General features: G+C 39.1%; 1 protein-coding gene across 5 annotated transcripts in view; it reads right to left on the bottom strand.

Moving 5' to 3' along the window:
- Positions 1-18,030, bottom strand: part of Glcci1 (glucocorticoid induced 1) — a 79,839-nt gene extending 61,809 nt beyond the window's left edge. For 2 of the 5 annotated variants that reach the window (XM_052719834.1, XM_052719835.1), the window contains exon 1: positions 17,586-18,030. In XM_052719834.1, the coding sequence (XP_052575794.1) occupies positions 17,586-18,015 (430 nt within the window). In that variant the 5' untranslated portion in view covers positions 18,016-18,030. The other 3 variants (XM_052719836.1, XM_052719838.1, XM_052719837.1) reach the window with 3 other exon arrangements.
- Between the last annotated feature and the right edge of the window lie 7,805 nt (positions 18,031-25,835).

Below are 25,835 nucleotides of genomic sequence, written 5' to 3'. Positions count from 1 at the left end.
CTGATGTATAATAATATTATCTAATATAATTATGACTAGTTTAGTTTTCTAGTCAGCATGTTCTAGGCATTTTACCAGCATTCTATATTGGTCTGTCTTTCTTGGCACAAAAACAATGAAAAATTAGATCAATATATGAGCCACTGTCCTAGTCCATTTTTGTTGCAACAACAGAATATTAGAAATAGGGTAATTTGTAAAGAAAAGAGGTTCACATGGGATCAAAGTTCATTATCAAGCTAGGAAATTCAAAGGCATGGTGCAAGCATGTGCTTGAGCCCTAGATAAAAATTACAATTGAGGGAGCATCACAAAAAGAGGATGAAGAAAAAGAGGATGCAGAATGAATATAAGAGCTAGATAATTGGATGGAGTGCTGTGAAAAGCTTTCTTCGGGACCTGACACATTGCACCCATTAATTCACAGCTGGTGTGGTTATCTTCAGAAGACCAAAATTTTAGCATAAAATTTTGAGGGGTATGCTCTCCAGGCCCCACCACTTACTGAGAAGCTCCTGGCATCTGATGGTTGCCAGAGGAAGGAAAGTAATTTTTCTCTGGAGGTGTGGTCACTACGAGGTTTCTCGTGCTCCAGTATATGGACACATGGGCAACCCTGATTGGACATAGTAAGTTATTAAAAAAAAAAAAAAAAAAAGGAAAAGAAAAAAGGAAGAAGTTGGGAGGGGGACATGATGAAAGAAATACAGGAAGGTGGGAGAGATGGGAGGGGTGGATATAATATTTCATTGTAAAAAATGTATGAAGTTATCAAGAATAAAGAAAAATTATATTAGTGAAAACTATATCTGCACTCTTGTTATGTAAATCAGCAAGAATTAAAATAACAACCTTCCTGAGTCTTTTTTGAAAGAATCTACCTAGAAGAAATTGAACCTAAAGTATGCAAAGCAATTAAGGATGGATGGAATGGAGGAACCATTCAGCTAGAATCTTTGAAAAAGGAGAGCAAGAACATGTTCAAATAAATCAAACAAATACTGAACTACTGTCGAGTAAAATTAGTGACTACAGTATAGTAAAATTAGTGTTCTTCTGAATATGTGATTGTGTGATGACAAATTCTTCTAAAGCCAGGCATATAGAGATAATAGCCTTATATATGTTTAATATATGTGTATATACACTTCTTATATTCAATTAAACTTTCATTGTGTTGGATAGGTTTAAAAAATACGTTTCTGCTCAGTCTAGAGAAGTAACTGAAATCTGAGCACCCACCTGCACTCTCGTAATACAATTTTGACCTATTCTTGCCTTCCAAAGCTGACGATCACAGAGTAAATTCCAAAGAACATCTTAGAGAAGCCTATAGTAAATACTATAAAGGGATCAAGAAACAGGAATCCAGGAATCCCTTTAAGGGAAATGGTTGGTCAGAGGACTCACAGACTTAAAGACGGTGCTATATGACATAAACATCATGGAGTGAAGCCTGGAGAAGGGCCTTCTCCTTGCCATGGAAGAGGCTAAAAGGAACTCTGAAGGGACAGAGAATAATCCACCAGACATGTCAAAAAAGAAGAATCTCTTTAAAATACTGTTTACACTTTATTCCGTGTGTGTGTGTGTGTGTGTGTGTGTGTGTGTGTGTGTGTGTACAGATGTCAGAGGAATGCTTACGAGTTGGTTCTGTCCTTCTACCACATGGGTTTTGGGGATTAACTCACATTTCAGGCTTAATAACAAGTAGCTTTAATCACAGAACCATCTTATCTGCACCTCAAAACTTTTAAAGCTAGAAAGGAATTAACTAGCTCTATTAATATTATGGAAACTCTACAAAAGAACAATCAAATTATGTCAACTTTAAGATACAGTGTGGATGGATATAATGCTGTAGGATGTCTTTCTGCATGCTTTGAATATGTGTTGCTCCCATTGGCTACTAAATAAAGCTGCATTGGCCTCCCACAGGGCAGGATGGAGCCAGGTGAGAAAATCCAAGAGATAGTGAGAGGAGAAAGAAGAGTGCGAGGAGATGCCAGCCTGCCCATGACGGAGCAACAAGATGCCAGCAGACTGGTAACGCCATGGCCACGTGGCAACATATAGATTAATAGGAATGGGTTAATTTAAGATGAAAGAACTAGCTAGCAAGAAGCTGAAGCCATAGGCCATACAGTTTGTAAATAACAAAAGCCTATACAGTTTGTAAATAATAAAAGCCTCTGTGTGTTTACTTGGGACCAAGGGGCTGTGGGATGCAGGTCAGAGAGATTCGTCCCAACCCCGGGGCCAGGTAGGACTGGATAAACTTCTGGCTACATTTGGTGCCCAACCTAATTGTGTCTCTCAGGCAAGTCGTGATACAGAGATGCTGCAGTGTGCGGGCCTGACCTATAGTATGGCAGGTTCATGGCATGTGGGCTTGATCCACAGCATGGTGGATTCCCGCTGCTGTACACAGAGGTGTCTCCAAGCCATGCAGTGCACTATATGGTGAATTTAGCTTTTGCTAGTACAGACAAAAAAACAGGTTTCTAGGCTACATGCTGCTTGTGGGAGGCATAGACCCATTGCTTCCCAGAGCTGGCAGTAAATGTACCTCCGCCATGTTGGGAAGCTGAGGTGTGCAGAGCCAGCAGCCAGGGCTGCCGCTTTGGTTGTAGGCATACTGCAGTTTAAATCAATGGTCAAAATCTGATTACAAATGCACATTAAGACAGATTCAGATGGAATAAAACTCTAAACGATTTACAATATATGTAAAAATGTACGTAGGCTTGAAAGAGAAAAAAAGGAGTAACTATGAAGGAATAGTTTTTGAAAAATAGTCTTTAAAGAGAATTAGAATAATATAAAAGTTAAGCTATGTAAAGATGAAAATTACACAAACAATCTGGGTACTGCAGATTATTACATTGTCTTTGGATTTTTAACTGGAAAGAGGCATTTGATTGTAAAGGCTACTAAGTTAAACCACTATGTATATTCAATATGTATATTTTAAAGGTATTTTGACTTCAAAAATTATGTCTAAGGATATGTTGCTTTGGAAAAGAGGTTTTGCTTTTATTTCCACAGAAGATGAGAACCTATGGGATGCTTCCAGGTTAATACAGTTTGATCAACCAAGAACCCTTGAAGGGTCAATAAAGCCTCACAGACTACTACAGCGAAGATTTAACTATAATTCTTAATTTTCTCAGGATCTCCATAAGATTGCCGGTGCCCCCAACCAGCAGGAAGCTATGCCCCAAATCCCCAAATATTGTTTATGTTTATTTTTATTTAAAGGGGGATGATTATAAATGCAATCTCTTTCTAAAGAAGAAAAGGGATATAGATTTGATAAGATGCAAGGGTAGATTACTGAATCTACTTTTAAACAGCAACAACTTGTTTGAAATGTTTTACATTGCTATGGATTTTAGTTTATTGATACAAAATTAAAGTTAATTTTGTGATACTGCATATATATTTCTACTCTTGTTTAATGTTTATGCAACTCATTTAAAATTATAATGTATAATGAAGTGTTGAGATGGGATAAGAACTGAACAAAGTGGAAGACCATTTAGCAAATACACTAAGATCTTTGTGATTCCCAGATACTCTGGTAAACTTTGGTTTTATTTCTCTGAGGCTGCCATTACTTAAGATACCTATAAACTTTTTTAAAGATGATTTTTCAATATTTTAATCAGAAAGTATAGGTGCTTTGGTTGGTGATAGCTTGTAGATGAATTTCTAAATGGTCTTATTAAAAAAAAACATGGAGTCAGATATGTGGGTGAAAACCTGGGAGAGATCAGGGAAATAGGGAAAGCCACAGCTAACCTTACCTCACTAATTCAGCAGCTTCCAAATGCCAGTTACTTCCTGTCTACCCATGTCTATATGCCTTGCTGTTCTGCCATCTGTTTTGCTCTCTCTGCCCAGTTACATCACTTCCTCTTTCTGCCCAGCTCTGACACTTCCTGTCTGTCTGTACAGACCTCCAGACCTCCATGGTTAACTCGTGCTGGAATTTGAGGCGTGTGCCACCACACCTGGCTCTGTTTCCAGTGTGGCCTTGAACACACATGATCATGCTTGCCAAGTGATAAGATTAAAGGCATGTGCTAACACTGCATGACTTCTGTATTGTGGCTAGCTTTTTCCTCTGATCTCCAGGCAAGGTTTATTTATTAAAGCACAAATAAAATATCACCACATAGCTAATTACTTCCAAATAAATATATTCCATCAAAGTCACATGATCAACTTGGTGGGGTGTCAGACCTACTGACAATACACAATGAGCTATATGTGCCTATTTAACAATCAAAGAAGAAAGAGTGGGACTATCAAGGAGAAATATCAAAGTAACTGCAAAGACAATTGCTGGTTAACCATCTTGAAGCTCTAAAGTATAGTAATGTTGGTTAATGCTAGCTGCTACTACTTGAAAAACTGAGTGGCTTATCACAGTAACAGCCTAATGGTATCTTCCTGACTGACAGATGGCCCTCGGTATCATCATTCAGTGATTCAGACTTCCTTCATCTTACAGATCACCATTCCTCTAGGCCTCATCAGTCTTCTGCAGGAATCTCTGTATTCAGCTGGCAGCAAGAATAAGGAAGGTCAAACTAACATTTTTAAACTGAGGAGGATGAAAGTATCATATGCCATTTAGCTTGTTTAGTGTGAGGAACAAGGCTATGAATTATAGTCTAGAAGTGGACATACAGGAGGAAATAACAGGATTTAGCAAAGACATAGAAATCTTTACAACAGAAAGGTCTGAATTATGTTTAGAGACAATCTGAATCAAATTTCAAAGTCAGTCTCACTAGACTACCATCACAATCATCTGTCGCTGCGAAAAGATAATCTAACCTACTCAACACTAGGTTCCTAATAACTTTCTTGGTTATTTTCAAAAGTTTTATCCATCCCTAAGAGAAATTCACCATCATTGACAATACTATAAATGAAATGTTTTTTCAAGAAGTTTCAAAAAAAATTGTTAGGATACATATGTAATTCCTCAATGTGATCTCTTTAAATAGGTTTGGAGGATGGTACACTTATCTCAAAGTTCTACAGGCTTACCAGAGAAATGTGGCATGTCATTTCAAACAGATTATGACTATACACATGTGTCACATCAAAGAGGGAAAAAATTCTGTTGAGTAACATTAAAACAAAATATTGAAGTCAAATTTTCTGAGTAAGTTTAACAACAGATTTAACTATAAAACATTTTAAACTACTTTATAATTGATTGTAGATATGTGCACATTTGCATCAAATATGCAGGTTAGAGGACAACTTTTAGGGGTCCATTACCCCCTTCCACCATGTGGATCCAGAGGATAGAACTCAGATGAGGCAACTCAGATGAGGCTCAGGGGCAGGCACTTTTGCCTGCTGAGCCACCAAGCTAAAACCTCTTGGTAAGCAAGGAATCCAGTGCTGTCATCTGTTCTAGGTTATAGGACTAGGAGCCATTTGGAGACTAGGGGTTCTGTTTTCAAATACCTACTATTATCAATCTTACTGAAAGACCAGCACTTTCTATTCAAAAAGGACTATATTCATCATTCCCTCCTACTTTTTAAGAGAACATCCATTCTCTTAGTACTGTTTGTTCTCATCTAAGTAGCACAAGGGAAATAATGTAATTGAATTAAGTCATACAAATATAACAAGTCTCAATGTCTTTTCAGAGGCACCTGCACTTAAGAAAAAAGTAACTGTCAACTAAAAAGAATCTTAGTAAAATTTCAAATAAGCTGATACAGTAACATTAAAACATTCAAATAGAGGAATATATTTGGCGGGCAGTGACATCCAAAAGTGACTAGATTCCTACTCTAAATAAAGAAAGTGACATTTTAAGTAAGATCCCATGTTCCTTAAATAGCTGCAACACAACAGAAATATGTGTATACAGTGCTTCAAAAACACAGAGGACTAACAATTATCCCCACCTGAAAAAGTTGAGACTATCTGAAGGACTACTTGCAAAGAATTCAGGAATTTTCAGCAAAAAAAAAAATGCACATAAATTAGAGAAAGAGACATTTCTGACAGAGACTATGAATTCAAAGAGTTACAAAAGAATACTAACACATATCCTTAAGAAAACAAAACATTTTCTTAAAAACAGTGAATTCAATCTAGCAGGAACACAGGTACAAAATGGTTGTATTAAGATGCATGAGTCTTTTATGTCAAGCTAAACATGGTGGACTTTCTTATTAACCTTATTAACTAAGAAACCAAAAGATATCTTTTTATAAAAATCAATTTTTTTTCTTCTAAAGATAGACTATACTTAATTGTAGTAAAATAGCAAAATAAAAGCCTACTGGCAGGGAAAGGCCTAAGAATACTAAGCAGTCTACAGTCTAACAGGAAATAATTGGGACCTATTAGAGGGCCCTCTAGACATCTAAGAGGGAAGGGAATAAAACTGATAGACTGAAGAGAATTCTGAGACTGAATAATATACAGCAATCAGAGGGAGAAATAAGATAGAAGCTTTAGGCTAGTACAAAGTAAAATCATCATAATCATCATAATCATCATCACCATCACCACCACCACCACCACCACCACCACCATCATTATCATCATCATCCACGACTGTACTCCACAGTGCCAACAAAGAAACCATCCATCTTCATTTCCACATCAAGTCCCTGACTTTAAACTTAAATCATTCAATATTCTGATCTTGATAACTACTCCTAAATTGTATCTCTGTACAAATGAATCATTAAAGCATAATTCAAATGTGCAACTATATATAAATTTTTATTAAATCATTTTATTCTCTTAGTAGCATAAAATAATACTAGTCCACTTTTTCAAAGCATCTAAACTGAACATTAATTTCCATACTATAAGAGTGTGGTGTAGTCTACTCTGTGAAAACATACATCTAAGAAAAAAAAAGCACTAACAAACCTTCAAAGACAGTTATATTTTAAAATATTTAGATTTTTAAGTTTGTAGAATATAGGGATGTCGGTTTTAATCTGCTGTTAACAAGCTCTACCTCTAAGAATAACTCTAGTCCACAAAAATGCCACACATACTTTCTGAAGATTTATTTTTGTGTGTGGTGTGCTCATCTGCTTACAGTGGCCTTCAGAGGCCAGAAGAGGGGGTCAGAATACCTGAAACTGGAGTTAGAAGTGGTTGGGAGCCCTAGGACCTGGGTGCTAGGAATGGAACTCCAGTCCACCACAAGAGCACTAGGCACTCAACTTCTAAGCCATCTCACCAACCCCTATACTTTTTGTTTTAAATTCAGACAGGGTCTCTTGTTTTGACTGGCTTTAAGATCTCTATCCTCCCGCCTCAGTCTCTGGAGTACTAATATTACAGGCATACACCGTCATGCCTAGTACACTTTTCAAAGCTTGTTTCAGTTTTGAATGTAAAAACCAAAACAATTTTGAACTCACTAATTATGAAGAAAAGTATGATACATTTGTTTAGAAGAATAAACAGGCTAGAAAGACGGCTCAGTGGTTAGGAACACCTGAGTTTGATTTCCAATACCCACATGCCAGCTTACAACTGTCTGTAACTCCAGTCTCAGGGAATCTGACACCCTCTTCTGGCCTCCATGGGCACCAGGCACTTGTGTGGTGCAGAGATATATACATGCAGGGCAAAACACCTATACACATAAAAAAATAATAAATTTTAAAAAGTAGTAAATTGGATACAACTGTGAATTCAAATTATGTTTAATGATTCACAAAAGGAAACATGTTGAAAGTAAATTTTTCTCCTAACCAAATCAACAAACCTATTTCTTATCAAACAACTTTAAAGTAAGCAGTTTAGTCCACAAGCTCAACATTTAAAGCATTCCTCTGGGAAGGAAATGTAATTGTAATGACATAAGTAGTAAATTACCCCATAATCACAGGGAAGAACTTCAAAACTGGGTCTAGTTGGGTCTCCATTGATTTTATCTTATGTGAGTGGGCAAAATTTAGTCACTACCACTTGTATACTAAAATTAAAGTCCTACAAAAAAAGATGATCATGAACCTCTCGTCTATGTGGACAGAGTATCAGGCACTTATTATCTGGTGATTGCTGAGAAAGGAGTGTGATCTTCAAAGCATACAGACACATGTGTGCAATCCCATTCTCCTCTCCTCTTCCCTCCTCCCTTCCCCACCCCCAACTTGGAAGCTTTATGTTAAAAAAAATTACCCTCTAGAAATATATAATTATAAACGAAAGCATGCATTCCTACAAATAAATGACTAATCTAATGATGTTTACTCATTGTTTTGTCTTCCTGACAGTAATAAGAATACAAGGGTTTCTAAAGCTTTTCCCAAGGAAAGAGGACTACTTTCTAAGGCTGCTTAGGAAAAGAACTAAGAAATTATAAAAGGAGTAATACCTCTTTGTTATTGTTTGTTTATTTGGTAAGGACAAAATATTCTAGAACAGACCTTGAAATATTTATCTAAAATAAACACATCTTTTCCCAGGAAAGGGGGAGAGAGAGAAACAGTTTGTACAACAGTTCTTTCCTTTTTAGGAATTATTTGAATACCAAATTTCTAAGAACTTTCAAACTCAGACTAAAGAGGTGATGGAAATGATATATTCATATTCATTTAGAATAGCTTCTTGGGTATTAGTTAATTTTGCTAAATGTCAGAACATTTATTCAGCAAAGAGAAATTACACTATTCAGTAATATGTTTTAACAACCTCAGATGAACCTTGTGTGATTGACTTCTTAAACAGTTTGTGCAAATAACATTTTGGTAAATTATTTTGCTTGCACATAAGTTAGAGAATAAGTAAAGCAAATAACCACCTGAAAACCTGCCTGACAATTTAATGTTTTCATAATAATAAAGCACAGATTAATATATCACTCACATTCTCCATATAAGAAATACTACATTTCAGTTTCTAACTGAAAGAGCACACTGATTTTGGGCATGATGGTGTTAAATTACTGGAAATACAATATATTTAGATGCCAGTCCATTTATTTATTCCATGGAATCTCAATAGATAAAGATCTACTTGACAGAATTCTAAATTATTGCTGAAAAAGGGAAACTTAGTCTTCCCCAGGAATGAGCACCCTAATTGGCTATCCAGTAACAGGTGCTCAACCCTGAAATCATACACATATAAGCAATACTAAATGTACTTGGCAGGCTGTATTTATATTGTTATGCATTTATATATACACAAGTGTTGTGTGTGTGACAATAATAAAAAGGAAAACAGCCATGAATTTGAGAAGTGAGGTGGGGAGACATAGAAGGGGTTGAAGGGAGGGGCCAAAACAAGATAATTAGTACACGCATCAAAACAATTACCAAAAAAAATGTGTATCTTTACAATTCAGACTTTTGGCTCCTTCAGAAACTGTCTCAAGGTCCATTTAAATAATGGTTTGTGTTAGTCTTTTAAATGACTTTGCAAGCAACTATTTTAAAGTCATTTTAGTACATTTCACACTCTATGAAGTATCTATGACTAAAAACATGTACAGCTGTGTCTAAACTTTGTATGTTATAAAAAAAAACTCTCTCTGTAGAAGCCTATATTATGTCTTTCAAAATATAAATACTTGTGTAAAATTCATTTTTTCCCAACTATTTCTACAGCAAAATACTAGCTCCTTCTACATTATACAAAGATCTAACTCCAAGTTTTTCTATGCTTAACCACAACCATTGAATGTCAGGCCCAAAACAAAGACCCAAACCAGCTAATTCTATAAAAAGGGGGTAGCATAAATATAATCTATCACATATTTATAAGATTTCATGTCCTTATGATCATTCTTCAGTGATTTCATTCCAGAGTATGCATACTTGTCTCTTAGTGTGCACATATGTGTATTTAGATAGCTCAAGCAGAAATCTCTGTAAATCCTATATATGGATTTAACTAATATTTACTGTAAGGCCATTTAAGTACCAGATATCATACTACATACTGTAATGCTAAAAATAACAGGTATATTAGATAAAGCACACATATCCACAAGAATTACCTTACATACAGAGATATAGAGATGAAAAATCATAACCAAACCACAGCTAAACTGCCAAGGACTTGCAAACAGCTACATTAATTATGGAATAATATGGATGAAACACGCAAAGATTCATCAACTACACTGTATTGTTACCTTTTTTTAAACATTTTTAGGGACTTCAAGAATGGAGTATTTTTAATGAATATAAAATAATAATAGTTTACTTCATCACTTTCTATACTGTCCTATTTCCTAAATTCCTATTTAAAATTTCAGATGACTTACTACATAATGATATTCAGTGGCCATACTCTTTTCTACAATACTCTTTTTGCAACGTTAGAAAAGACTGGCACACAAAATATGATTTACCAAGCATCCGCTTTGTTCTTCCACAGATTAGATGTAAAATTAAATCCTTAAATAAGAGTTACCTGCATAAAGTTAACTTGTTAACTTTTGATTGAATGGCTTATGCAAAGTGAAAACACCGAACCATCTTAAAGACGAACATGAGCGAAGAGTAAAGGTGAGGGCTATAATGTTAATATTACTTTAAAATATAAATAAGGGAATAAAAATGAAATACATAAATTCTAATATAAGAAAAAAAAATAAGTCATTGAGCATTCAATCAAGACAGCACATAAATGGTCAATGGAAAAAGGTTTACTATCTTGCATTCTCACTCAGTAGTAGCAGGTATTTTAGTCAAAGCCAAGTCATACTCATTTGAATAGTCTCAAGAGGCATCATTAAGTATTGCTACACATTCTACAATACTACACAGGAAACTACATTCAACAACAATTCAGACTTCTACAACAAAGCGTATATGTGTTTGGAGCACATAGAGGCCAGTGACATCACCCTAAGTCAAACTACAAAAGAATATTATGTATATGCAACGATATGCAGTAGATCCAGACATATTACAAAAGCCATTGGAGCCATTGGATGAAGCTATTCTCAGTTTCGAAAATGAAAGAAAAAAGTATATTAACAGAGTGGCAACTTTAAAGTAATCCTCAGGGCCACTCCACTGTCCAGACATTTGAAAGAATGCTTTGTAAATGCACAACTATAGATAGATTCTAAAGATTCTTAAGAAGAGCAGAGACTGGGCATGGTACAGCATCCTGTAACCCAGTAACTCAGGAACTTAAGGCTGGAAGATGGCCAGCTTGAGCTAACCTACACTATACAGGGTGACCCTGTTAATTAAATATGCTCTTAAGAAGTATATTAACATGGTTTTTCTAATAGTAGAAAAGACAAAAATCAGTTAATGAACTCTTCAAAAAGTTTCACCATGACCATACTGGATACATAAGGAAATACTTTTTATTACTATTAGCTGTTGGTAGGTATTTCTGATCTTCAGCAATACTAGGCAGCAAGTAGCAGTGCTTTTTAGTTTTTTGTTACAAAACACTGCTAGATGGCTGGCGAATTACTTAATTCCAATAACTTGACAGGCAATCTTGAACACTAACCTTGCCACACTACTATGGGTTTCACTAGCTTCTTCAACTCATTCTTAATTTTGGCAAGTCACAATTAAGGTGCAACATGGTGGCACTCCGTTAAATTATACATGTGGAGTTCAAACTCACACTGCAAACATAACTGTTGTCTCCTAGGAAGGCTGAATCAATCTACTGAGACAATTACTTGAGACGAGTACCTGCTTAGTAATTCCTTAGGCATTAGTCAAATCAGTTTACCACCATCTATAACTAATTCTAAACATTTATGAAAGGAGAAAAGCATTCTGCACAGTATAATGTGATTCAAGAGACAGCATAGATTCTTATTACATATAAATGGAAGCATCTACAATAAGGTTCATAACCCTGAGCTCCAGGAACAAGGTACAATCTCCATCTCCCTATTTCCTCCATGTGCATGTGTGAGGGCCCCTTCCCTGTAAGAAGCAAGCAGAGAAAATGGCCATCCTTCCATATTCTATTTTAGTTACATTCACCAAACTGTCTTAACATTTTTAGACATTCTGAAAGTATAAGAGCATGTCCCAGCACTGCAGAAGAGTGTCAATGGAAACACAAAAGAAAATCCATTTCTTTGTCATTCTTTTAGCCCAAAAATCCCAGCAGTTTAACTGTGGAATCAACAATCTAGAATTAAAAGAACAGGATTCTACACCCATTTTCTTGCTGAACTTCAAAGTATACATAGATTGGCAAATAGTCACCCTCAAATGTTTTCTTCCTTTCTATCTACAGCAACTAGAGAGACAGGATAATACAAAGAAGTCACCAATTATTCATGAACTTGCCTCCTCCTGTTATTTGCATCAATAATATTCACTTAAAATAAACCACAGTGATAAAGGTATCAGCCATACATGTTTCTATAAAAATGAGATTTGGGGTAGATATTTTTCTATAATTTGTTCATAAATAATATCTTTAGATACTTCAGTCTTACCCCTAACCCATTAAAACTTATTTTGCAGAGTAAGCACCAATATTTTTCTGAGTTATCAGAAATACTGATTACATTCTGGTCATTCTGATAAAGGTAAGGGAAAGTTTGGTGGCTCTGATCATTCCATCAGTTCCCCAGACTGAAATCAGGAAATGAGTAGTATTCTCTTTCTTCAGTTTAATCGTAGCAGATCAGTTATGAGGCCATACATTAGATGAGCTCAACCTTATTTGTAAATAAATAATATGCAGGGCACACAGAAAGGCTGTCAAAGACAGGAGAACAGAAGGCTATACCGGGGACCAACGACAACAGCGCCAGGCACTGATCCAGGACAGGTACTGTAGAAAAGCCTATTTGGGTGGGTCTGAAAATTCTAAGCTCTGGAAAAAAGACTGAACTAAAATTAAGACCCAGAGTCACTGGTTATATATACTTGATACAGTATTAGCTGCACGTGAAGTTTGGGTACAACTAACTTTTTACTATTTTTTTAAATGTCAGACTCAATTTGAATGCTGACTTTTGTTTACATTTGATTTGTTGCATGGAGCTGAGCCTTGTTTCCTTAGTTCAAATGTAGCCCACATTATCACAAGTAAAATAAAAGAATGTCGTTACCTTTCAATATATCTCCAATGTAAAAATCTTCCAAAAATGCAAACCAAAGTCAATTAACTATCCCTTTGTGAAAAGTACTCCAATTAATAAAATTATATTCAATCCAATAACCACACGTAAAACCTTAAAGATAGTTAAAAATTCATTATCCTACTATATACACTTTACGTATTCAATGTTCTATATGCTCAGGGTAATAGTATTTGGGAAGAATATAATCTTTGAACATAAAGTAGATTGATTAAATGATTTTTACTACTCATACAACTGATTGTGAGATCTCATGCACCATAATGGACAGGGGGGAAAAAAATCAGAGCCATTAACATTATTTAGTTCAATTACAAGAGATTAAAAATATTTCCCCCAAATCAGAATTTAAAGATTATTCTGGAAATCTAAGCTTAATATATTTTCACTCTATTCAGGAAAGTTTAGAAATAAATTCTTATAAAGGACTCTAAGAAAAATAAATTTTAAATGGGGAGAAGGGTGTAGAAAACCTCAATCTCTAAAAATATTAGCCAGATAATAAACTTTCAAAAAGGAAATTGGAGAGTATTTCTATCAGAGAAAATAATTACCAAAATGTCTGTATTTCACAACTAAGGACAGCATTAAAATTACTCAAAAAGGGGAAATTAATGAAGAGCTTAAAAACTTAAAAGCAAATGAACTGGTTAAGCACACACATATCCATTAACACAGTGTCTGCAGTTAAACATTCTACCCTTGCTGGCTTTGTATTATCTTTTAATAATAGCATAATTTCTTTATGCATAAGACAAAAGGTTTTCAACATTCTTGAGGGGGAAATCTGATCAAATTTCAGTCTAGGGTTGCCAATATCTTAGGAGTATGAGACCAAAATAAATCTGGTAGGTTAAATAAAAGATTAACATATTGTTTTTCATAGAAGGAACTAATAAGTTACAAGATCTTCAGAATTGTTGTTACTAGATTTGGTAAAAAAAAAAAAAAAAAAAAAAAAAAAAACATAAGCAGGATTCTCCAACTAGAGCACTGTAGGCAATTATTTTTATATTTCTATAACCTGTAAGTTTTTAATGTTGGATATTTACACACACACACACACATTTCTATTTGCTACCTACTATCTTCACAGCATTGTATTTGTTTAGTGTTTCAATCCATGGGTTTTGTTCTACTGGATTTCAGAGAGCAGCCACTTTCTATTTTCTTTAGATCATTACTAAAGATCATTAATTTTAACCCTAACACTCTGCTTTAGTCTCATTCGAATTGTTCTACTTATCTCAAAGGTAGAATTTGTTATTACCATCACAAAAAATGACTATTAGCATAATACTTTATGATTTTACATCTATTACAAACACATCACAGGGAGCCAGAGGATGCATTCAGTAGCTTGTCATTCACCACTTCAAAACCCTTCAGAACCAAACAAGGGAAGGATGACATTTTACTAATAGTAGAAGAACAGAGATGAATATAAATAATAAACCTTGAAGTTTTGAAATACACAGGAAAGAAAAAATACAAAAAGAGGATGATCGAGGAACACCAACAAAACAGAACTTTCAATTTGTAAATTTCCATGTTTTTTTAAATAAAGCATGATGTTAGCAGGTCTATGCATCCTCTGTTAAGGTAACCATTTAAATTATCTGAAGCTATAGGCCCAAAATAAAGGGAACTATTATCTTTCTACTAGGTCTTATATATTAATATAAATTTTAAAACTGATTGTTCTATTTACAGAATTCAGTTTTTCCTCAGCTTTCTGACTTAAGTATCAACTATTACTCTAGCCTTAACCCCATAAATATGCATGCTAAGAGTGTTTATGAAAAAAATACTGACATTATGTGTTCAAAAATTGTTCACATTTCTTCCTGATAAAAGAATTAAAAAACTTTGTTTCTATAATTTTTTCACAATCAGACAAAATATGAATAAAATTCTGAATAATTAATTGTCACCTACAATTCAAATGTCCGTAGCTCTTAAAGCTTTCTGTAAACAACACATATCTACATGAAGTACATACCCCTTCAGTCACCATCTACTTAATTATTTTTATGTGTAGTTTCAAAGTATAGTATAGTGTCTATCCCCACACCTTGAAATGTGCAAGAAAAGGAAGGAGGAGGAGAGCAGAGGAAGCAATGGAGCACGTTGTTGTTTTTCATTCATGCAGCAGAGTGATGTCAGTGTCTGCAGCAGCAGCAACAGCAGCAGGCGCTTTGGTCAGTGAAAACTAAAACCCACTCAAGTCAGAACCTTAGTTTCAAAAGAAACTAATTGAAATTTTAAGTCACAGGACAGATTTTTAAGTGGCTAAACAGAAAGAACGTATTAGTTATATGTTGTAGTTTCAATATGGAGCAGGAGGAACAAGGCAGAATGTGGACCAGTAACATAGGGTAATATAATCAAGGGACTAGCACAAGAGCCTGCATTCAAAAATCACTTCAATGCAAGACATTGACAAAAACACCTGATGTTATAAACAGCAGAACCACAGAAGAGAAAGCCCTTCAACCCCCAGCACAAGCTTTGACCCTGCAAATCTGCCTACTGCACATCCAGACTCAAGAATTGTTTTCATCATGATTGCATTAAAATTGCATTAAACTCTGACGTGCAATTTTACAACAAAGAGCAGAATTTAAGCCTGATCACAAATTTCATTAAAACTACTTTATGATGGGGCATGTAATTCTTAAGCAATTAGGGCTTTTGAGGGATGCAGAAAAACAAGTTGTACTATTATTTATGGTACGATGTTAGTGTTTATCAACAAAAGGAAAGGAGGTACTAGGTGGCCATTATACTGTTGCAGCAATTGCCAAAACTTCTCTAACTCTGCCCACAAAATCCTCTGCACACAATCTACAATTCGTATTTTTTTACATTGTTCCCTGAAAGAAAACCCCCAAACTCCATTAACAAACTGTTAAAGCTAAATCATTCAAAAATGTCTGCTGCCTCCTTTTCTTTCTGTTACCTCTCCTTTAACACAGCCACAGAAAATGTGCAAGGGAGTTGCATATGGCATTAATCTGTTAGAAAATGGTGGACTTTTCTATAAAATACAGCCAAAGATGTGTGTTCAGTTGTGGTCATTATTAGGGCGATCACGTTGTTTTCATTCATTCATTCAGGATTTGCTGGAGGATGTCAGTTTCTGCAGCAGCTGGCTTGACCTGGGGGAGTAGTGGGGGAGCAAATTCCTCCTGGTGCATACAGATTACAGGATGTATTTCTCGGTGCTCAAGCACTTACTTCACTGCACTACATCCTACACAGGGGCTTACCATCAAGTGGTCTGAAAGCAAGTGCTTTAGCAACATGCTAATTACAGGTCTAAATTAAAGCTTAAAATACCTAAACTTTGATCTATCATACTGCAATCACTTTCTCCAACTCTAAACACCTTAGAACGTCCATCGTAAACAAAAATTTCACATACCATATAAACATCGTATGGAGCTTGGTAGTATTTTCCTTCTGAGTAGGTGTTTTTTCTTGTTTTCTTTCCCTACTCCGTATGATTCCTTCCTTCCATAACGCAGCAGCAGCAACAACAACTGTAGCTCTAGACTGGTATCTAAGAATATTAGATACTTGATTCTCCCTTATGGCCTTACGTCCCTGTTTTGCCTAATTTTCTTTTTCTCCCCCAGGAATCAACTAGATCATGCACTATGTCCCCAGGCATAAACAAAACCAAACCCAAACAGAAAACATTAAGGGGAGTTCACAGCATCCACCCACTCGCCATTACCTTTGACACCCAACAAAAAAGAAACTTGAGAACCCTACATAGCTCAGCTGAACTGCTAAGTATACTTAGAGATGGAAGGAAAAAGTAAACACACTCCACAAACAGGCTTTAAGAAATGCATCGTGAAAACCACCTTTCTTTCGGGCACGAGCCATTTGTAGTGTAGTAGTGCTCTGATGCATGGCTATATAAAGTGGAGAGGGCGGGTGGATAAACCCTACACACTTCAAATGCACATTCAAAACTGTCTCCTCTACACATGCAAAGGATAGCCTAACGTCATAAGTAACGCCATCAATCCTCCAAATCACAAAACGAGCAAAACATACTAGAGACGAGTCAAGAACTTGGTGGGAAAGCACAAAGGCTGCAGAGATTACTACTACCACCTCATCCGCCGCTGGAGAGTTTGTGTGCGTGTTTCAGGGTTTCACCCAGCAACTCCTTCCCCGGCTACAAACACAGAGAGCTAACAAGCTAACAAACCGAAACACTTTTCCTTGCAGGCGAGGGATGCAAGATGAAAAATGAGGGGCGGTGTGAGGGTCAGATAAAAGTTGGTTTTCAGGTCGCTCCTCCAAGCCCTGCCGCGACCTCAGGGGGGGGTGAGATTCCCACAGCCACTTTCACACCTTCGGTAATGAACTAGCAAACAGAAGCCCGGAGAGGCTGAAGTTTCCACGCAGGGCACCGTCGGGGAGACGCAGCCCGGGAGGACGGGAGGGTTGGGCTCGCTACCTCTGCACACGGGCGAGCCGGGACTCCGTCTCTCAGGTGAGCTGCTCCTCCGCTGGCTCTCGGGGGACCGTCTCGGGCGGCCCTTGGCGCGAGGCGCCTGCTCGGCCGGGACAGCGACCGGCGGTGGAGTCGGGCTAGACGGGCTGGGGCCGCGGGCCGCGCCGGTCCCGGGGAGACTGGCGAGCGTGGCGGCGGCGGCGGCGGCGGCGGCCGGGCGCGTGGGGCTGTGCTGGCTGCCCCGCAGGAGCTGGTAGGGCACCGTGGCGCGGATGGGCTGCAACAGCCGACCGGCTCCCGCGGCGGGTGCGCAGCTCCCGGCCGGCCCCGTCCCGCTCCCGGCAGCGGCGGGCGGGGAGCCCGCGGTGCTGCGCCGCATCCTCTGCGGGGCGGGGTGAGGGGTCTGGGAGGAACTGGAGGACGCGGTGGACATGGTGGCTCCGCGGGCGGGCGGGCGGGCGGGCGGGCGAGCGGGCGCGCGAGCGTGTGGGAGCCGGCGCGGCGGTGCGTGCGATGTGTACGGGGGAGGGGCGGCGAGGGGCGGAGCCGCGGGGCTCCCCTTCCGACGCGCACCCCGCCGCCGAGGGGGAGGGGACGCCGCGACGGCCAACGTCCAACGGCCCCAACCGCCCCGCGGCGCTCGGCGGGGCGCTCACGGCCCGGCCCGCGTCGAGCCCACGGCCGCCGCCGCCGCCGCCGCCCCGGACATCGCGCTGACAGGGCACTCGCCGGGTTCCCGCGCCTCCTCAGCCCTCGTGGGGGTGGGGGTGGAGGGGGTGGGCGCCCGCGCGACAGGACCCGGCGGCCGCGGGGAGCGCCGCGACTCTGGCCTCTGAGGAGAGAAAGGGGCCTCGAGGCGCCTCGCGCTGCGCGCAGCCCGCGCCACCGCAAACGCCGCCGCCGCCGCCGCCGCCGCCGCCGCCACCTCGACCCGCTTCTCACTCGGAATGGCAACTAATCCTGGGTCGGCGCCCCGCCCCCGGCCCCGCCTCTGGGCGGTCCGGACCCGGCTCCGGACCCTGCGAGAGCCCCGATTGGCCGCGCCACTCTTACTCCAGGATTCCAGGGATTGGTGGTGCGGTCGGAGTGAGAGGAGACTTGGCCAATGACAGGACGGTGTTTCCGCTTTAGGGGCGGGGCGTGGGAGTGGATGGGAGAGGAGGGGTGGTGAGCTGAGGGAGGGACGCAAGAGTTGACAGTCTTTGAGGTGAGGTTGAGACTAGAAAAGTGGGTCCCTGAGTGTCCTGCGCTTGCTCCGACGCCCACAGACACGCGCACGCTGCGATAAGCAGGTTGCAAGGGCCCCACCCTCCCGTGCCCTCTACAACCTGAGGCTGAGGACGCTGGAGGCAGAACTAACTTGGCAAAGACACCTGCATCCGGTGTGATGTTTTAGTCACAACTGAATAAAGGATACCTAACCCTTTTCATCTTAGTAATGTCTTCTAGTGTCTTACTAGCCTTGTGAGTCAAAACAACTTCGGGAGCGGTGTCTGGAAGCTAGACTGAACAAAATACACCTGCCATTATAGCCTTTTGTAGTTACAAAGTGGGGTGGAGAACATCAGATTCTGAATTGTAGATGTCAACAAGAAAGTCTATGTCATCGCAGCATCTGATTTATTAATGCAGGGCACCTAGTTGACTATCCAGGAGCAGATGGTCTCTTGGGGGGGGGGGGGATACTCGGCATAATGTAACAATTCATTGTGGTAATTTCCTGTGTTGGGGGAGGAAAGTGAGGAGTACAAAGATTTTACATGGGCGTAAAAAAGTATATAAAACCCTAATCAGGAATAATTAAGGGTCTACATCGGATACCTACTATTAATTCCCATTAGGAAAAAAAAAGATTTTAAAAACTAAAGAAGAGGGATGTCTGATTGGTCTACACCTAGTGTCTGCCCACACTGACAGGTTTTCTCTGATTCCAGGCACTAAATGGGTTTCACTCACCTTTCTCTGCTTCCTGTATGCTCAAACAAAAATCACACTAAATTCTTTTTTGGAAAAAAAAATCGATGGTGCCTAATCAAAGTACAAAAAATAGCATCTAGTACTATATCCCACTAGATTAGTCATAGTTCCAGACTTTATGACATATTAAAATAACAGTTAACATTTACTAATTCACCACGTGCCAGCCACTGTTCTAAGGACATTACTATGTGTTAACTCATCCATTCTTCATATAATCCACAAGGTATGTACTATTATTATCCCACTGTTTTCCCAGCTGGGGCACAAAGACAGTGTCTTGTCTGAGAGTACTCAGCTAGTAAGTGGGAAGCTGAGAGTTGAGACCAGAGGGACAGGCTTGCGAGTCTGAGGAAGCCCTGTGCTTTAGTGCCTTCCAACGTAAAATGTATGGTGTGGGCAGACACATGATCAAGAGAATTTACAGTAGACCACAAATGTCACCTGTTAAATTCCCATCAGTTCAAAAGAGATATGTTGTGTTTTGTTTTCCAAGACAGAGTTTCTCTGTGCAGCCCTGGCTGTCCTGGAACTCGCTTTGTAGACCAGGCTGACCTCAAACTCAGAAGTCTGCCTGCCTCTGCCTGTGCCTCCCTCCTGAGTGTTTGGATTAAAGGTGTGCACCATCACCACCGGGCTCGAAAGAGATTTTATAAGTGAAAACCAGCTCCCTGTTTTTACTTTCTAGAACAACATATGTTTTAATTATATATAGAACAAAATGACTCTTTGGAATTTGATAGAATTGACCTACTATATAAATTTTTTTCATCCAAAAATTAATGGTTCTATATTAATTGACAAGTTATAATCTTTCATGAGTAAAAAACAATAAATGGCCGGGCGGTGGTGGCACACGCCTTTAATCCCAGCACTCGGGAGGCAGAGCCAGGAGGATCTCTGTGAGTTCGAGGCCAACCTGGACTACCAAGTGAGTTCCAGGAAAGGCGCAAAGCTACACAGAGAAAGCCTGTCTCGAAAAACCAAAAAAAAAAAAAAAAAAAAAAAAAAAACCAATAAATGGCTTCTTTGGGTATTTTCTTTTTCAGAATAGCAAGAAAAAGCTACTATACCAAGTTGATATTAAAATATATAGTTTTAAAAATACTGGCAAATTTCTAAGTTGATGATTTGATTACAGCATAGTTTCATTATAGAAATGTCATCTCTGGTCACTCCTGAATCTGAGTATGGAACAACCTCAACACATTAGATTACTATAATTCTAAATTCATACTAAGCCACAGTTGGCAATGATCAATACTTCATTTGGATCTAAAACAATATAGCTGGCCATAATTTTAGGTTTCCTGCCCATCTAACATAACAAACTTAAATCGGATCTAAAATCTAAATGAACTCCAGAGAGAACTTGTATGACTTTTTAAATGTTGTTTTGGTGGCATCTGGTGCTGGAAATTGACCCCTGGGCCTTGTATAGGCTGGGCAAGTGCTGTACCACTGAACTACATCTCCAGACAGTACCTGATCTTACAATACTATTTTCAGTTGCTGCTAACTCATCAAGACCTATTTGGAATTCCAGTCACTTTCTCTTTATTCAAGAAACCAATAGTTTCCTCTAAAAAGCTTTATTCTCATGAAATAAGGAGTGCCGGTCATACCTAAGGAATTCAAGTGGGCTAGAATAAATGTAGCACCTGCTTTCAAGTGTCTGTTAGTTAAATGCTTAATACTTTGTTCTTATTAAAGATGGTAATGAAAGCCAGAGAACACAGAAGCATTGGGAAAATATTCTTCTTAGTAAACTTGAAGCCTCTGGCCACAGTGTAGGCTGCCGGGTTTGAAGTCCGTTGTTGTCCTACTGTGCTAGTTATGGCATAGAAAGGCCCAGTACAGCTTCCCTATTTATTGAATGCTAGTATAATAACTTCTGAAAGTTGTACATAAGGCTTAAAATGTTAGTGATGAATCTGTTGCTATACTGCACTGTCTTGAAGGCGTGAAAGCTGGTAACATTGGAAACACCTCTGTTGGCTCAGTGGGTGAAAGCACTTGTGTCAAACCTCACCACGTGAGTGTGATTCCACCCCCCCACACACACACACACACTGTGGCACATACACAACCCTCCATCCAAACTAAATAAGTGTAATAAAAATTATAATAATGAACACCTCTTTTCATAGACCTCATGCTTGGGATGTCTGTGGACAACAGTTTGCAAATCTCAGGACCATACATAGACTAACTTAACTCAGGAGAAAGCAGGAAATCTCTGACTACATGAGATTAACAATATGCTGCCCTTATTAGAGAGAGAGCAAGATGAAAAAATGTGAAGCCTGTAGAGCTACCAAAACCATCTGCTTGATTCTTCTAGCCATGTTTTTCGGGCTTAATATCTTCCATAGTTTGAATAGATTTGTTCCCCAGAAGTCATGCTGAAATTTATCCCACTGTGAGATATTAAGAAGGTGGAAACTCGGAGCTGGGGAGATGGCCCAAGCTGTTAAGAGCACTGTTTTTCTAGAGGACCCAGATTCAATTTCCAGCACCTACATGATGGCTCACAATTATCTCTAACCATCGCCCTATTCTGGCCTCTGAGGGCACCAAGCATACAGATACTACACAAATATACATGCAGGCAAAACACCTATACTCATAAAATTAAACATTTAGAAGTTTAGGTTTTTTGTTTGTTTGTTTGTTTGTTATAAAGCATGGGGAAACTTGAGCCAGTGAGGTAACTCTACAGATAAGGGAGCTTGAGCATCAGGCCTCACAGCCAGAGTTCAGTTCCAGGAACCCACATGGCAAAAAGAGAGAGCCAACTCCTAAAAATTCTCTTCTGACCTCCTCAAGCACGCCATGACGAATACACTGGGTACATACCACACACACACACACACACACACACACACACACACACACACACACACAATTAAGAATATAAGAGTGTGGAAATTTAGTCAGACTGTTGGCTTAAGAGACGGGAACTTTAGAAAGTGATTAAGATGCAATAGGGACATTAGGGTGGAGCCCCCATTATTCAGTCTGGTGGGCTTATAAGAAGAGGAAGAGAGACTAGACATACAAACACACAGGCTTCCTGTCCCTTGGTCTAAGATGCTCTACATTACCAAAGGACACTGTCAACAAGAAGAGTATCAACAGTAGAGACACCCACCCCCAGTTTTCACATCCTGAACAATGAGCCAGTTGAGACAATTTACCAAATAAGCTGCTTCAGGGACTTTGTTATAGCAAGGGAAAACAGACTAATACAGCATTCAAGCCTCACCCTAGCCTGAGCTGTAATCCCGGCTGTGGGGATTAACTAGGAGGTCATGGGGAAGAACACTGAACAGATCTGCACTGAGGTTCACCTTAAGCTGATTATATGCTCTTGTAGCGGATCCCTAATAACAGCAACAAAGCCCTGCCTGGTTTGGATCCCTGGCAGATACTTAAAGTAAAACTCTCCATTGCTTGTGATAGCCTAGATTTATATTGGGCGTTGCCTTCCTATAAATGTTCTTGTGCCACATTTCCTGAGGCTTCCTCCCTCAATTTCTATCAGTTTTCCCCTCAAATATCACCACCTTCCTGGTTACCCTCTTTAAAATTGCAAGCACCCCTTAGGCCTCCTCTGCTCTGTTTTCCTAATGTACCTATCACCATCCAATCCATTATATAGTAAGTTTTCTCATGTCTAGAATAAAAGAGTCATGAAGATTTATCAGATTTATAACTGCTAAGTCTCTACAATGCTCAGGCTATGACAGAGGACAGTAAATATTTGTTCAGTGGTGAGGGGAAGTGGCAGAATTTAGTCACTCTGTCTCATGAACTAAAAATTGTTGAAACTTACAGGAAAAAGAGAGGACAACAGAATTGACAGAGGGGAACAGCTGAGGAAGATTAGTTAAAACATGACATTTGCTGGCTGGTAGGTGGCCCTATCTTGTTTTATAATAGCTATTCCCAAGAGCCGGTATAAAGGAACTGAAAATTATTTAACTCTGTAGCATAGACCATCACCTGTAAGTTAGGAAAATTTTGTTTTGTTTCTAAAAAGAACTCAGAAGAATAATAGAAATCAAAATATATTTTATTTTTAACTGGTAATGTGACAAAATTCACAAGCAAAGGATGACCCCCTACAAGGACCCACAGGTTTTTTAGCCTCAACTCCAATAGCAACTCCAGTTGCCAAGTGTGAAGTTAATGGCATATCCCAAAGGCAATACATTACTAGACTTTTACCATTAAGCTAAAAGACCGTATTACAGAAAGCTACCCAAGGTGGGGCAAAGAAGTCAGTATTCTCTTTCTGCCTGCACCATTGCTTTGTTTAATTCCCAAATGGAGGGTCTGTAATATATTAAAGCAATGGTAGTCATATGAAAGAAATCTGTTTTATTATATTTTAGGAGACTGTATAAAGATTAACATGTGCCTCTAAACTAATTTCTTCGTCTACCAATGGATTTTTATAACCCAAGTGAGTGCTCTGAAGATTGTTGTTAAAATACAGTCAAAGGCTGGGGAATCAGCTCCTCAGTTAAGAGCACTTGTTGCTCTTCCAGTGGATGCAGGTTTGATTCCCAGAACCTACATGGCAGGCTCACAACTGTCTAGAACTCCATTCCCAGGGGACCCAATGCCATCCTGTCAACTTTATGGGAGCCAGGCACACACGTCATGTGTGTGTGTGTGTGTGTAATAAAAATTTTTTAAAAACTGCTCAGTTCATCAGCAGCACTTGACTAATGAAGTTTCTTTATTATTTTATTATTTTTGATCTTTGGTAGCATGCAGTGTTCACAGTGCCTACTTAGTGTTCTATTTAAGAGGTCCAAATTGATGGATCTAATAAGCACATAGGAAGGCTTAGTAGCAATAACACTACACCAAGCCTTAATAACTCTTCATGAAGTTACTCATTAAAAATCCTTGATGTGTCTGAACTCTATTTTACCAACTGCAGACTATACCCATTCTCACACTTTGGTAAGTTGTGATCTATTTAGGAGTGAAAGGATATGCCTCCAAGATAAAAGAGATACAAATAAAATAGCATGGAAACCATGGGAGAGGAAAATTCCCTTTTATGGAAAACTGTTAAGAAGAAGTGCATAAAAAAGTCATATAGTGAGGAATGCATGGGACCTTCGAGAAGACTGCAATGTGCCTTGGCTGATTGTCAATGGAAGATAATGTTGCACCAGGGAAAGCTCTCGCTGCCAAGGAAGACGTGAACTTTACTGAGTTCACAGTGAGGAACTGTTGGAAATTTTTGAACAGGTGCAAAAACATGAATGGAGCTCCACTTTAAGAAGATGAATGTAAGAGCAGTTTACAACCTGAGTTGGAGACTGACAGCAGAAGATAATGTGGAAGCTTTGAGGATGTTCTGTAGTGAGTCCAGAAGGCTAAGTGGAGAGAATGGCAGAGGACATGGATAAAGGTTCAAAGATGAAAATGGTATTTCTGGGCTGATGATCCTGTGAATCGTGAAAGGAGAAGATCAGACATTCTCAGGCTTCAAGTCTGGATGCCTGAGAAGCTAGTGGTGGCCTCAACAGGAGCATGCAGCCAAGACAGGGAAGGAGTTTGGGGGAAAGATAATGAGTCCAGCTATAAGTTTCAAGCCCAGAGGCTATTAAATGAGAGGTTTTCCTCCTTATCACCCCCCTCCCTATTTTTCTCATTTTCCTCCTGCACCACCATCCCCACCACTTTCTCTTCCTCCTTAGTATTGAACTTGGAAATGGCAGAAACATGCATTTGGGAATTATACAAGTACACACAGTATTTGAAGTCACCAGTGCAAATAAAGTTAGCAAAAGAGAGAAGCATAACAAGAAAAGAAAAGAGGGTCAGGAAAAAAAATTGAAGAATTACACATGAATGGGAAGAAAAGAGTAAAACGGGGGAGGACCAGAGAAAGTCAGAGAGGAGAAGTATTCTTCTAAAACTGAGAGTTAGTGTCTCAAAAATTAAGTTTAGTAGACGATTTGTAAGGTAACTAAAAAGTTAATGTCCTTCCCTAGGAATCCTCTCCCAGCACCCAGAAAGCATGACCTGGCTGTTTTGTTTGTACCCAATAACCTTGCCCCTCTGACTACAGTTGATTTGACTTATGTTCAATGTGTGATTAGAGCTGGTGCAATCATATTTTCTCTCCTGGGAATTTAGAACTAAGAATTGAAAGATTAAGCTATACCACTTTAAAGTATACACCCAAAACAATTGGTTACTTCGCTACAGGAATACCTGCATGCCCATATTTTTGCTGCATTATTC

Source organism: Peromyscus californicus, unplaced genomic scaffold (genome assembly GCF_007827085.1).
Source record: "Peromyscus californicus insignis strain IS unplaced genomic scaffold, ASM782708v3 Scaffold_6__1_contigs__length_162567912, whole genome shotgun sequence".
Classification (NCBI taxonomy): Eukaryota; Metazoa; Chordata; class Mammalia; order Rodentia; family Cricetidae; genus Peromyscus; species Peromyscus californicus.
This window is presented reverse-complemented; position numbering and strand designations above follow the sequence as displayed.